This window comes from Brachypodium distachyon, chromosome 3 (assembly GCF_000005505.3).
Source record: "Brachypodium distachyon strain Bd21 chromosome 3, Brachypodium_distachyon_v3.0, whole genome shotgun sequence".
NCBI lineage: Eukaryota > Viridiplantae > Streptophyta > Magnoliopsida > Poales > Poaceae > Brachypodium > Brachypodium distachyon.
In genome coordinates this window covers 3,824,359-3,837,736 of record NC_016133.3, presented here as the reverse complement: position 1 = coordinate 3,837,736, position 13,378 = coordinate 3,824,359, and the positions used below count along the sequence as shown (strand labels likewise).

General features: G+C 46.7%; 3 protein-coding genes across 3 annotated transcripts; all 3 read right to left on the bottom strand.

Annotated features, from left to right (window-relative positions):
- Positions 1–407: 407 nt before the first annotated feature.
- LOC100824604 (haloacid dehalogenase-like hydrolase domain-containing protein 3) lies at positions 408–2,219 on the bottom strand. Its single transcript, XM_003570942.3, has 4 exons — positions 1,676–2,219; positions 1,241–1,519; positions 951–1,160; positions 408–831 (listed from the first exon to the last, which is right to left on the bottom strand). Exons 2-4 carry the CDS (start codon positions 1,499–1,501, stop codon positions 523–525), a joined length of 780 nt encoding a protein of 259 aa, XP_003570990.1. The 5' UTR covers positions 1,502–1,519; positions 1,676–2,219; the 3' UTR covers positions 408–522.
- Positions 2,220–2,378: 159 nt separating this feature from the next.
- On the bottom strand, positions 2,379–6,383 carry LOC100825926 (choline-phosphate cytidylyltransferase 1). Its single transcript, XM_003570242.4, has 8 exons — positions 6,041–6,383; positions 4,565–4,678; positions 4,362–4,457; positions 4,053–4,095; positions 3,774–3,929; positions 3,577–3,657; positions 2,862–2,960; positions 2,379–2,780 (listed from the first exon to the last, which is right to left on the bottom strand). The coding sequence occupies exons 1-8, from the start codon at positions 6,268–6,270 to the stop codon at positions 2,643–2,645; spliced, it is 957 nt and encodes a 318-aa protein (XP_003570290.1). The 5' UTR covers positions 6,271–6,383; the 3' UTR covers positions 2,379–2,642.
- Positions 6,384–10,178: 3,795 nt separating this feature from the next.
- On the bottom strand, positions 10,179–11,509 carry LOC100823063 (calmodulin-binding protein 25). The gene has a single exon (XM_003570233.4). It carries the CDS (start codon positions 11,431–11,433, stop codon positions 10,717–10,719), a length of 717 nt encoding a protein of 238 aa, XP_003570281.1. The 5' UTR covers positions 11,434–11,509; the 3' UTR covers positions 10,179–10,716.
- Between the last annotated feature and the right edge of the window lie 1,869 nt (positions 11,510–13,378).

Below are 13,378 nucleotides of genomic sequence, written 5' to 3'. Positions count from 1 at the left end.
TCCTTTTTCTCGAAAAAAAAATCACGTCTACTATATTTTTACGGCTGTCCGTTGCTTGAAATTTTATAAGGAGCACAATTTTTCTGTCAATTTAAAAATAGTTTAGTCAGCAATAGTAGTCTTCCGATGGAGATCATTGCACTAAGTGAATCCTGCACGAATCTCTATAATAGTAGGAGACGGTTGTTTCATGTTTGCATTGCACTTAGTCAATCTCGATTTCTCAAGCATAAATTCTTGAACGGTCACTAACTTCTAATTCAATTTTCAAATTTTGTACTATGTAAATTTTTATATGAGAAGCATGGTACAGATGCAGTCGAGCGTACTTGTTGACGGATACATCGCTTTCGCTGAGAAAAGAAACATTGCCTTGTCTAAACCTGCAATAATTCGACACAAATGCATCCATGTCAAACTTAAAAATTAAACCTGAGTAGTCTGATTTCACAGAAGAAACCAAATTTAAGTGGATTATACAAATGTTTCTTCCCCAGATTTCATTTCTCCGTCGTATACATTCTACTCAGCTATTCCTGGTGGATCTCCGGTGGCGGTGAGCCACTGCCGGGCAGAGACGAGGTCCGGCAGCACCACCGCGCCGGACCGCCGCCATCGCTCGGCCTCAGCGGTCTCAAACCTATCCAGCAGCAGCCCATGCATCCCAACAGCCCGCGCCGGCGCGTAGTCCTTCTCCAAGCTGTCACCTATATGCAGCGCCTGCTCCGGCGCCACTCCCCCCGCCGTCTCCAGCGCCATCTCGTAGATCCTCCGGTCCGGCTTCTCCACGCCCACGACGCCCGAGAACACCCCGAAATCCCACTCCGACCCCTTCATATTCATCGCAGACCAAACCAAAATAGAAGGCAAATAATGTGAGTAATTTTCAGCGTTTACAGCAAAGCAGAGATTATGGTGTGGGCAATGCATATGCAGCTAAACTAGCTGACCTGGTTGAACCCCAGCTTTGGCAGCACGAGGTCTCTGTACCCTTGATCCGCGTTGCTGACGATCCCGACCATGATCTTCTTCTCGCCGCGCAGCCATCTCAGGAAAGGTTGGGAGTCGGGGAAGACGGTGTAGGGGGCAGAGGAGGCGAAAACAGAGTAAATCCGGCCGAATATCTCCTCAAACGCGTCATCTTCGTACTCACACCCAGCCTACAAACACCAAAAGAGCATCAGCATTAGCTCCTTGGATCAAGAAAAATGAGCATTCTCCTTGGACTTTACGAACGTACCCTGAGGAAGGAGTCCCGGACGCAGAGCCTCCACCAGTGGGAGTCGGGCATCCCGGAGGCGTGGCCGAAGCAGGGGTGAGTCCTGGACAGCTCGGCGTAGGCGGCCTTGAAGCATTGGTGCATGCGGGCGTAGGCAGGGATGCGGGGCGCCCCGGCGGACTTGGCCGCCGTGCAGTAGTAGTCGCCCAGATGCCCCCTGTAGGCGATCAGCGTCCCCGTCACGTCCACGGTCACCAGCCGCAGCCTCGACACCAGCGCCATGATCTATCTCATCGCCTCCTGCCAAATCATGTGTAATGTAAACTATCTGTTTCAGATTCTGTTTCCAGGAGCCCACTTGCCGGATCATATTGGAAAAGGATTTGAAAAATCAGTGTGGAATCTGCAGGCAGCAGCTCAAGCGAAAGATAATAATTATGCTTGTGACGACCAAACCTCATTGCAAATGGAGCACCGGTGGTAGAGAACTTTGGCAAGGGAAATCAGAAGGAGATCGTTTCTTCAGTTCTTCATCTTGGGTTAACTTATAACATGAGTGCCTTGATCTGCAGGGCAAGACGGGAGCAAGCAAGAAGCTATGAAATCGGTACATGTCCGAGTTCAGGTTACCATTCCCAGGAGGAAAGATTGGATCGAACTCCTTGGACCAATCCAAGCAAGAATAATTAAATCCCACATTTTGTTGCCGTTTGCACTACTTCTCAAGAAAAGGGAGCAGGGCAAGTCTACTTGCTTTACAAGAAATCTTTAAGTGCGAACAATTGGGCAAACTCCTGATTATGGAAACGCTCATAAAGACCAGTATTGAAAATCATACGCACGGAGAAATGTACATTACAACTCTTTATTTTTCTTGTAAGAATGTACTCCCTCCGTTCCATAATTCTCGTCTCAAATTTGCCAAAAATGTATCTATTCCTAAAATGCGTCTATATACATGTAATATTTCGACAAGAATTATGGAACGGAGGTAGTACATTACAACTCATTAGGAAAAAGGTTGCAAGAACCAGAAGAACGCATCAAAGATTAAAGATCACGCGGCGCAGAGAAGCGATACACCATGATCTTGGTTGCGCTGCGTAAAACAGGCTTGCACAATGAATTCACAAGAGGCTGTAAAGAGAGATATAGGGTAGATACAACTGAACGGATCTTTTAAGAACGAAACGAGAACTGTATCCGCTAAAAAACAGATCCAGGTCTTCCAGTACGAATTTTACAGGGCGTACCTCGCTGCCTAGACAAATATCAGGTACAGCTACCAACACAGCACACAGATCTACCTTGACAGTAAAGTTCACAATAAAATAGACAAACACATGATGAAGGATGGATTGATGGTGGTTGTAACATGCATTGCATGCCCGTATTATACTTTGACATATGTTCTACGACGGCGCTATTCTTTCGCATCTTCGGCATCTTCTTCATATTCTTCATAAGCATCGTCATCGTCGCTGTCGTACTGTAGAAGGCTGAAGTCTTTAGATGATTGTGACTTGAGCCTTTCTTGGATTCTTTCCTTGATGGCAGTTCCCTGATGAATAGCATAGATCAGCATGGGGTTCCTATTGGTATATAGCGGCAGTAAACTACTAACAGGTGAAGGTAAACTAACCATTGAATGGCAACCTTCCTCAAATTTCTCTAGAAAACCAACAACCCAGCGATCTGCGTTTTCAACCCACTCTTCCTGGAGTTTTGCCACTGTACTCCACTGCAAAATATCCAAAACTTTATCAGAACGCATGAACAAGTAGATTTTAGAAGGCCAAGTACCATGATCCAAATTAGCAGATGAACCTGGAATCTAAAACCAGGAGAAAAGGTAGTGTAGTGTTTTGATTTTGCAGAGGCATACGGGATGCACACAACTTGTGTATCGAATACCGTATGTTTGACCATCAAAAGATTAATTGAACTAGATTGACAAGAAAAATTGTGCATAGTACATGTCAGACTATACAGATGGTAAAGTTGAGTATACACATGGCATGGAACATGATTGAAGCTAGTTGCGAAAACAATTTAAAATTGCACAAAAAGCTAATGTATTGGATCCAACCCCCGGGTTCAACTTGGTTCCACGAAGCAGAAGTTAGTAGAAACATTATTTAGTCTACAAATGGCATAAAAAAGGATGACTTGTTTAAATGGCGTAGTTACCACATGAATTATTTTAACTAATCACAAAATCATAAGAAACATGAGGCGAGCATTGCTGCATCAACCAACCGATGATGGATATCTAGAGAACTTAACATGGCCTAGCATCTACTTGATTATTAAAATTCCACTTCAACAAAAATTAAGAGGACAGTGAATACAAGTACCTTTTCTCCTACTTTTTCTTGGTGCTGCTTCACTTTGTCACGCAGCGTTTTCAATCCCATGTTAACTCTTAGTCGTTTTTCCTGATACGATGTATAAGGCATCAGTCAGGAAGCCAAATATGTGACGCTACACATTACAACAACAAAACATCGTGCGAGTGGAAATTGTTTTTAAAGATGGGGTTAGTATAACATGCCTTCACATAACTGACACCAAGATCATTTCTGCTGTACCCCCTGGCTAGATTCCGCATAACATACTCATTATAATCCTTAATAATACGCATTATAATATCTGATGTTGATATCCCTTCTGTACGCTTGGTCTCCTTAAATTTACCAAGTTTTTTAACCTGATAAAACAAGATGATATTACTCACTGTCAAAGAACTCCAGACTAAAAGGTATTCTGCCTGTTAAGACAATTGTAATCGATATTACATTACAATAGCTCAGTTTGGAAGTTAAAGACTCACAAAGTCATAGACATCATAAGCAGATCCACTAGCATCAGCATACCTGTGCAGATTCAGATAGGAAATATAGTAAATAGATAAATTAAGATATTTGAATTTCGTATCATTCAGCGTGCAAGTCCAAATATTTTAAATATCATCTAAACAAGGAAAAGAGAAGTGTTGAAATAAACAAGAATATGCATCAGAAATATTTACTGTGTTCCTCACAAAGAAGGAAAATAAAAAGTATTACATTCTAGACAAAATATAAGAAAAAAAATCACTGCATCGCAAAATCATCAAGATCTTTCAGGACTGAATGCTTACGGCAAAGAATCATGTGCAACAAAATCGATGTTATGCTTATCCAAGAACTCTTTTGTAACCACCCATGGGGCATCAGGAATGACTTCATCAACCCACCTTGGAATAAAGGATAATATATACAAATATTAGCAGCTAAAAAATACTCAAAGAAATGTTCAATATTGTTGGCTTGTTGAATAAAATAAAGAATGATATGCAATTACTTGCAGTGGCGAAGTGATTCATATCTCTCCTCTGCAGTCATAACAGTTCTTCCTTTGTACTTATGAGTCAACTCATCGTTGCAGCATCCAACGAGAAGATATGCATTAGGAAACCTACAGTTTTACAGACAGCTCAGTCCAAGAACATCTCACATTGCAATAGCCCTATTAAGTTAATTTCTGTAGGATCATTGGGATGACCATTAATAAATCCAAACCCATCTATAGTCAAATGTACTTGGTCTATGAAATCAACAGTAAAGAACTGAATCTTAGGCATATTTTTACACAAGTAAATATACTGTTTGGCAAGATCACTGCAGAATGACTTCTAAAGATTAAACACGGCTTCATACTTGAAAAACAGGGCATGGATGCAAGCGCAAGGTTCCTTACACAATGTTGTGTCATAGAAAATTCTTGTCTTTCCCCATAAATAACCAAAAATGCTTTACCCTGTGTGCGCATGCCATAAGTATACTAACATCATGTTATGCACAAGCTGGAATTTTGAGAGAGAGAAAAGTAGCAAAACTGTGAGATTGTAATTTATATATTTTGCAGAACTGCAGACAGAAAAGTAATTGTTGGCGCACATGACTTTAAGTACCATCAATGCAAATGACCGTTGAGATAGGGCTAACGGACACAGAGCGCATTTAAAATCAGGTACTGATTTGGGCAGGCAACATGTTTCCTAAGAAACCAATTTCCACTCCACGGTCGATTCAAAAGAATTGGAAGATGCTAAGCACCACGGGAAAGTAGAAACTTGTATCTGAGAAGAACATAATCGTAGTCCCAAGCCTACAGTACATAAGCCCAATTACTCCACCAGTCCATGCCAACGGAGCAGTATCAGTGTACATGATGCAATAGCAGTAAATGGACAAATAAAGCCAAATCACACTGCATTATTCGGTGGAACCTACCAAATAAGTGATCTCCCACTGAATGATCCATTACATGGCAAAGAAGAAAAGGCCGCCCAGAGTCACATCACGTTAGGTAAAACATACCAATACTGCTAAATCTTCTCCCCAGCATGGCAGAGGGACCAAGGGATCCACATTTTCCACCAAAACATTCATGTAATTGCCCAAAAAAATTGGGTGGGGGTACCAACAGAGTCATCATCAAGCAACCCACTAATGAACAACATTAAGTGCAGACTTTCCAAACCTAATCACTGGAATGATCCACTGAATTGGGAACCAGACATAGTAAGTCGAGGCCATTCCTCGAATAGTAACCGCGAGGGGTTTTCAAAAACGACTTTTTTACGCAAAACCACACTCCAGCGCACTGAAACCACAAAATTAGGTGTGATCCGCGCCGCAATCGGGCGAAGCAGGCCGTATCTGATCCCAATTCCGGACATAGTAGACGCAAGGGGGCAGATCGAATTGGAACCGAATAGTTAGGGCCGGAGCCGAGGAGGAGATCAGGAGAGGGACAAGGTAGGGGGTTTCTCACGACTTCTTGGCCTGCTCGAGCGACCGCGCGTGGCCGAAGTGGAAGAGGTCGTAGATGCCGTCGGCGTAGACCCGGATCGGCCTGTCCGCCTCCTCGCCGCCGCCATTGCTGGTGGCCCTGTCCTCGACCTCCACGTCACCCTCCGCCTCCTTCCAGTCCTCCTCCTCCTCCTGCGAGGACTGCGGCGCCGGCGCCGGCCCCGCTGCCGCCTCGGCCTTGGCGTCGGCCATGGGAGCGGCTCGAGAAGGTTCGGGGGAGAGCGCAAGAGGGAAGAGGAGGGGGCGTGGCGTGCGAATGTCGAAGCCTCGAGGCGGAGTCGAGGGAACAGTACGGGGGAGTCCCCGACCCTGGGATACATTACATAAATGACATGACGTAGTTTTCAGGTTCTCTGTGTCACTGTCGTGTGGGGCCGGGTGTCTGACTGTGACTGCTAGTGGTAGGACCAGGTCACCGTCCTAGTCGGCAAGGCAGGTGGGGACACGTCACACCACGGACGAATTCTCTGGCTGGGGTACTTTTTTTTAGAGAGAGAGGGAGCACTGGGTGGGCTGCTGTGTCCGGCCACCGCGTTTTGGGCCTAATCGTTGTTTTCGGCCCGTGAGATGAGTGGAACTGAGCCAACATAAGCGGACGGCCGGTGCGGGGAAGTCAAGCCCATCTACACTTGTCACGGTGCTGGGCTGCTGTCCCAAAGGGATCCTAAGTTTTTGTGCATTGACAGGCCGCCTGGCTGACAAGTTTCTCTGCGGGAAAACATTTGTTCTGGACTACAAAAGATCAAATTCCGCTCAAAAATGAAAGAACGAAAATTCTATTTTCAAGCCGTCCGGTGGCTGCTCTTACGCGCAGACGCGCTCCGCTCCATCCGATTCTCTTGATTTTTTTTTGCTCCGTCCGATTCACATATTTGATTTCGTCCGCTTCTTCCTTCTTTTCAATTCCAATCAATTCCCTCTCCTCCCCCACGAGCAAAGGCAGCGCCCACCTACTCCATTGCTCCGCTCTCCTCGGCCATCTCGACGGCTAGCTTCGTGCAACACTCCGGTGAGGGCTGCGAGACGGTGGTCGGTGGGAAGGGCAGCGCAAGGCGATCGGCGGCGACTCGCACCTCGAGGCACGCGCGGGAGGTCCCTGCCTCCGTTGGGGAAGAACCAGCCCTTGCTCCTGATGGCTAGCTTCGCCTCTGCAACACTCCGATGAGGGCGGCGACGGTGGTCGGTGGGAAGGGCAGTGCGAGGCGACCGGCACCTCGAGGCACCTCGACCAGCACCCCGGATCCTGCCTTGGTCGTCGTGTGGCAACAGAGGAGAGGGGCGGACTAGATCAAGGAAATCAGGGTGTGGCCAACGAAGTACTCGACGTCACCAGCGAAGGTAAGCACGAAGACGGGGCCTCCGACCTGGTGTGGTGGAGTTCTATGGCGGGCTTGGTGATTGCGTGGAGCCATAGATTGGAGATTTAGTAGCGTCTAGTTTTAACTCACCACAACAGCGAAGAACTCCACTAAGAATTGCTCATCTGGTTAGTGTTTTTTTTGGCTCATTTTACTCTTGAGTTACCAACATAGCAATTTTGTAGTTACCAATACTCTAAATTATAGAGTTACCACCCTCACATGATTAGCTTACCACCATAGTGCTGGCGAACCTTGCATAGCTACCAAGTTATGCAGATTATATCACTGTAGTTATCACAATATCATTTGTGGAATTACCCGACTGATTAGCTTATGGTTACCACTTGTCATTTATATAGTTGTAAAAGCTTTGAATTTGATATTACCAACATGGCACTTATTTAGTCACCGAGGTTTTCGTGATATAGTTATCACCAGATCACCAATTTAGTTACCCAATTGTTTAGATATGATATAGCCTGATAACTAATTGTGAATGTTTTGGTAACTCATATATAATAATTGGACTAGTAACTTCTAAACTGCAGCAAAACTCGTTGAAATGTAAGTAATTTAGTTCTAATCTCGAAGCCGATAACTCATGTATTATGGGCTGATAACTTCCTGAGTTCAGAGAAGTCATCAAAACATTCCAAATGAGCTTTAGTTTTCTAGCTGATAACTCATTTGTGAATAGTCCGATTACTCACACAATCACCAACATGGCACTTATTTAGTCACCAAGCTGTTGGTGATACAACTATCACCAGGTCACCAATTTAGTTACCCAACTGTTCATAAATGATATAGCCTAGTAAGTAGTTCTGAATGTTTTGGTAACTCATGCATTATCGGGCTGGTAACTTCTAAACTACAGAAAAATTCTTTGAAATGTAAGTAATTTAGTTCTACTTTCAAAGCCGATAATTCAAGTATTAAGAGCTGATAACTCCGTGAGTTCAGAGAAGCTATCGAAACATTCCAAGTGAGCTTTAGTTTTCTACATGATAACTCTTTTGTGAACAGTCGGATAACTCACACACTTACCGACATAGCACGTATTTAGTCACCAAGGTGTTTGTGATATAGTTATCTCTAGGTCACTAATTTAGTTACCCAACCGTTCAAATATGATATAACCTGGTAACTAGTTGTGAATGTTTTGATAACACATAAATTATTGGGCTGATAACTTCTAAGCTGCAGCAAAAGTCGTTTTAATGTGAGTAATTTAGTTCTCTTTTCAAAGACGATAACTCACGTACTATGGGTTGATAACTTCGCGAGTTCAGAGAAGTCATCGAAACATTCCAAGTGAGTTTTAGTTTTCTAACTGATAACTCATTTGTGAATAGTCCGATAACTCACACAATATTGGATGGTAACTTATGGATTTTAGAAGGCCAATAGAGTCTCCGAAACAACCTAGATAAGATGCAGTGTTGAAACCAACATCGCCTTGTGAATAGCCTGGTAACTTAATACCGGCTAATACTTTTGAGATCCTAAAGAGCCGCTGAAACATTCTCAAGTGAGATATAATTTTCAAGCCGATAATTAGTTGTGAATGGGCTCGGTAACTTGTATACTAATAGTTGGTAACTTCTAAATTTGAAAAAAGTTGCTGAAACATATCCATGTGGGATCTAGTTTTGGAGCTCTTGTCGTGATAAACTCAACCGTGGAAACGGATCGTAAATCGGATGTGTCATTACGGAGTTAAAGTGTTTTAAAGTTTGAAATATGAGAAATCTTCGTTGACATGATCTTTTTTTTGTCTTATTTGCATGCATGATGTGCTTTCATTTGAATTCCATAGAGTAGCATGGGGGTGCAACGCTTTCTCTACCTGTCGCATGCTCGTGCTTGCGGGAAAATATCGAAAGGCAGGAGGGCGGGAATCGTACGGTGATTATGACAGTTACCATACGGCTGTCACATAGTCCAATCCATGAAAGAAAGATCAAACGTATGTAATATTTGATGATCAATAAAGCTAGCTGAAATATGAAGTTCCCTCCGCAATGATCGAATCCACTTGGCATATCAAGCGTCCCCGGAGATACATTTGGGGTGTAAAATATAAAATTCTTTCTTCCAAATTACAAAAACTCAATTGATTCTTTTTCTTCAGAGGATTGCCTTAGTGCCTCTGCAACGATTGAATCCGCTTGGCATATCGAGCGTTCGGTTCTTCCCTCAGCGAGCAAAGCCCCGGCTACTAGTACTATCACTACAACTCATCAATTTATCTGCTCTAAACTGCATTACAAGTTTACTGATACACTCCTTATACCCTTAATCTACACCTACGTACCTCTCTACGTGTGAATGCTTGACGGCCCCGTGAAAGACACATGTACGCGCATGTGCGTGTAGAAAAGAGGCAAACAAATGGAGGCGTGGTTAATTAACTAACTCCCGACCGTGCTATAGTTAATTAATCCGAGCTAAGTAGCTAACTTCGATCAAGTTGGCACGGCAGTTGCGACTTTGACTTGGCATCATCATCAAGTCGTCATGGCAGACCTCAATCAATGGGTCCCCACTTATACGTGCTAGTACTCTCAACGTACGGCCGAGATCGGCCCATCCATCAGTCCATCGCCCATACGTACCGTTGATGCATACTGCATCGTTTATTCTCACGGCGTTTATAAATGTCGTCAGATGATAAAATAAAATTATATATTTTGTTTCGGCTGATCTTTGTATTTTTTTTTTCTTGGCGTGGCGAAAGGACAGAAAAGGGCGCATTTATTAGGGGGAAAACAACATGTGATGAATGGGGCGCGGCGACTTGACCAGCTAGCGGGCGGCAGGCAGATGCATGCATTGGCGGTTGCTTGTAGTCTCCAACTTTGCTTCCCACACAATCTAAAAGAAGATTCCTCGCTTATCAAGTCGCGGCACCGAAAGCTAAAACTATATTTACATGCCTTCCTTCCGTTTCACATTCACCTTCTTCTTCTTCTAAGTATACAGTGTAGCTTACTTACTACAGCTAATTACACTGCCTTAACTGAACCCAGCTAACCCTGCATAACTTTGACTGATCTCTACACCTGCAAGGCCAACAAAAATTAATTACGGAGCGGTTTTGACAGTGGATGCAACAACCGCAGCAGCATCGATCGTCGTCGGCCGGTCGGGGTCGCATGCAGAGAGCATCGGAGGAAGCAAGTTAATTAAACCATGGATGGATCATGGATGCAGAGCTTGCTTCCTGGCCTGGCTCTCTGAATGATTAATCAGGAGTGTCGTCGTTAATTGATAATCAACCGAAGTTGTAGCCGTTGGTGTTGTTAGCGGACGCCGGCCTTGGCATCATCTGGTGCGCCGCCTGGATGCTCTGCAGCAGCATCCTGTCCTCCGCCGACGACTCGAACCCCTGCAGGAACATGTCCCCGCCGCCATGGTGCATGCCGTAATCGCCTCCGCCGCCGTACTGCTGGTGCTGCTGCGGCCGGAACAGCTGGCCCTGCAACCCGGCCGGCGCCGGAGACGACGAAGACGACGGCGGCGGCGCGGCGGCGAGGTGGCCGCGGCCGAGGTGGTGGTGGTGGTCGAAGGACATGACGGCCGACGTCGGCGCCGGGCGCACCGGCAAGGCGCCGCCGCCGATGCTGTAGTCGGCGCCGGAGCCGAAGCTGATGACGGGGCCGTTCGCGCCGGGCGGGCCGTAGGGTCCGGAGGGGATGCCGGTGAACTGCTGCACCATGGCGCGGAAGTTGGAGGTGTCGGTGTTGAGCAGCGTGACGGGGGCCCGGCGGGACGCCCTGGACCGGCGGCGGGCCGGCTTGCCGACCCGGCCCGCCTCGACGCCGGGCGCCGAGCGGGCCGGGCTCGTCCCGCCGCCCGATCCCCCCGACGTCGGGCTCGACACCGTCACCACGCTGCCGCCGCCCTGGTCCGGCCCATTATTCGAGCTCCCTCCGCCGCCACCGCCGTAGAGCCCAGACCAGTGGGCCATGTTGGCGCCCGCCTCACCCATAATTAAGCTAGCTAGTATAGCTAGTACTGCTAGTAGGGAAGGTGAGAGGAGGGAGAAGAGTTCTGGAGCTGGACGGGGAAGGAGGGTACTTATAGGAGCCCCGGCGACGAGTCAAAGGGGGCCGCGGGGAGGAGGTACTATTGGCCGGTGGATGGAGAAGGGACGGCTGGGATGTGGTTTTTACAGGGTCGCCTTCTGGAACGTGGATGACTGGCTGACCCGGCCGTCCGGTGCGGCGCCTTCCTGGAAGCGTCGCTCTTTTGGGCGGGAGCGAACCAGGTCGTTGTTGGCGCCGGGGCCCGCATGCACTCAACGGCGCCGTTAACTCCAGGCAGCTCAGCGGCTCAGCCGATGCCTCTCTCTTGTTTGAGAAGGAAAGGAGATACTTTCGTGAAGGTGAAATTTGATCAAACTTTGGGTCGCCGGCTGGCCTGTCGGGCTCGCCGCCGGCTGGGCGTATGTACGTGTGTGAGCACACGCGCGCGCTGGGCGGCGTGGGGACAAATCTTACTCCTATATCACTGTCGATTTGATCTCTTTCAATCGTGAACTTGAACGAAATCTTTGAGGTGTGCATGCGTGTTTGGCTGACCCGGCCGGCAAATCGCGCTTTTCACGTTGATCCGTGCATCGGCACTGTCCGTGCTTTACAGGACATGCATGGTAGATCGATGTGCGTGTGTGTGAACCCGGGGAAGGGACGAGAGAATAAGGTGGCATTGGCATATGCACGCGGAGCGCAGGCCGACAAAGCGTAAAAACGACCGGCTGGGGTCCGGCACGAAGGCGCAGCCCCGCGAAGCTTCGGCCAGAAGCCCAAATCCGGTCGATCGACGGGCGCCGGCGTGGCTTTGCTCGATCCTCATTCCTCCGCGCCCAAAGCCGACGGCGACGTGCAATGGAGACTGCACTGGCTAGCTTTAGCTAGCTAGCTGTTCGTGTTCGTACCTACACGTACGTAAATCGGCACGTGCCCATTTAATTTAATTTAATTTAATTTAATTTGAATCCTAAATCGAGGGTACGACGACATGAATATATGCAGAGCCAAGAGCTCGATCTCCAGACATTTACCGGTTAGGCTTCATACCGACTGCCTTTGCTGGTGGCCTCGATGGAGAACCGCCGGCAAAGGCTTTGCCGAGAGCATTTGTGTCTTGCAATGCTATTCTGGCAACACTAGAACAGAATAGCTGGGAGGGGATCGAGCAGGGCGCGCAACACGTATAAAATCTAACTCTTTAGGGCCTCTGGGTGTAGGTGGATGTTGTTGTTGGGGGAAGCTAGAGGGCCGGTTTTTGTTGGTTGCGTTGGCTGGCCGGTCAACAAGATTTGGTACGGCCAAAAGACGACAGGCTTCTGCATGCCACGCACCATTAAATTTTTTTTTGTTCGCCTGAGTTTGCACGGCTCTGACTCTATCTGAGGGTCAAAGGAAGATAGACTCCTTTGTGTGGTTGGTGGCTTCGATCCGTTCAACGCGACGTCACTGCCTAGCATATATCAGTATCCGATATAGATATCAATCAATTTTCACTTTTTTTTTCTTGGCAAACGTACATATAGGAGTACGTACTACTGTAGGAGTATAGAGCATCTTGCATTGTACATGTAATTGTCTTCTTTTTGCATAATGTTTAAAAAAATGTTACTTCATGCCGTTCTAAATTCACTGCTGCAGAAAGGTTTATCAGTAACGGTCGAAAAACAACATCAGTAACGGTCGGGGCCGCCGTTAATCACGTCGTGTTACTGATGTATATATACATCAGTGGCGGGCGGGCCGAACCGACCGTTACTGATGTATATATCATCAGTAACGGTAGCGTTGCCACATCAGTGTCGGTCGAGCGACCGACACTGATACATTTTCGGTATTTAAAAAAATAATTAAAACCACAGAAAATACACAGGAAATACACAAAATGTATATACAGCACATCAC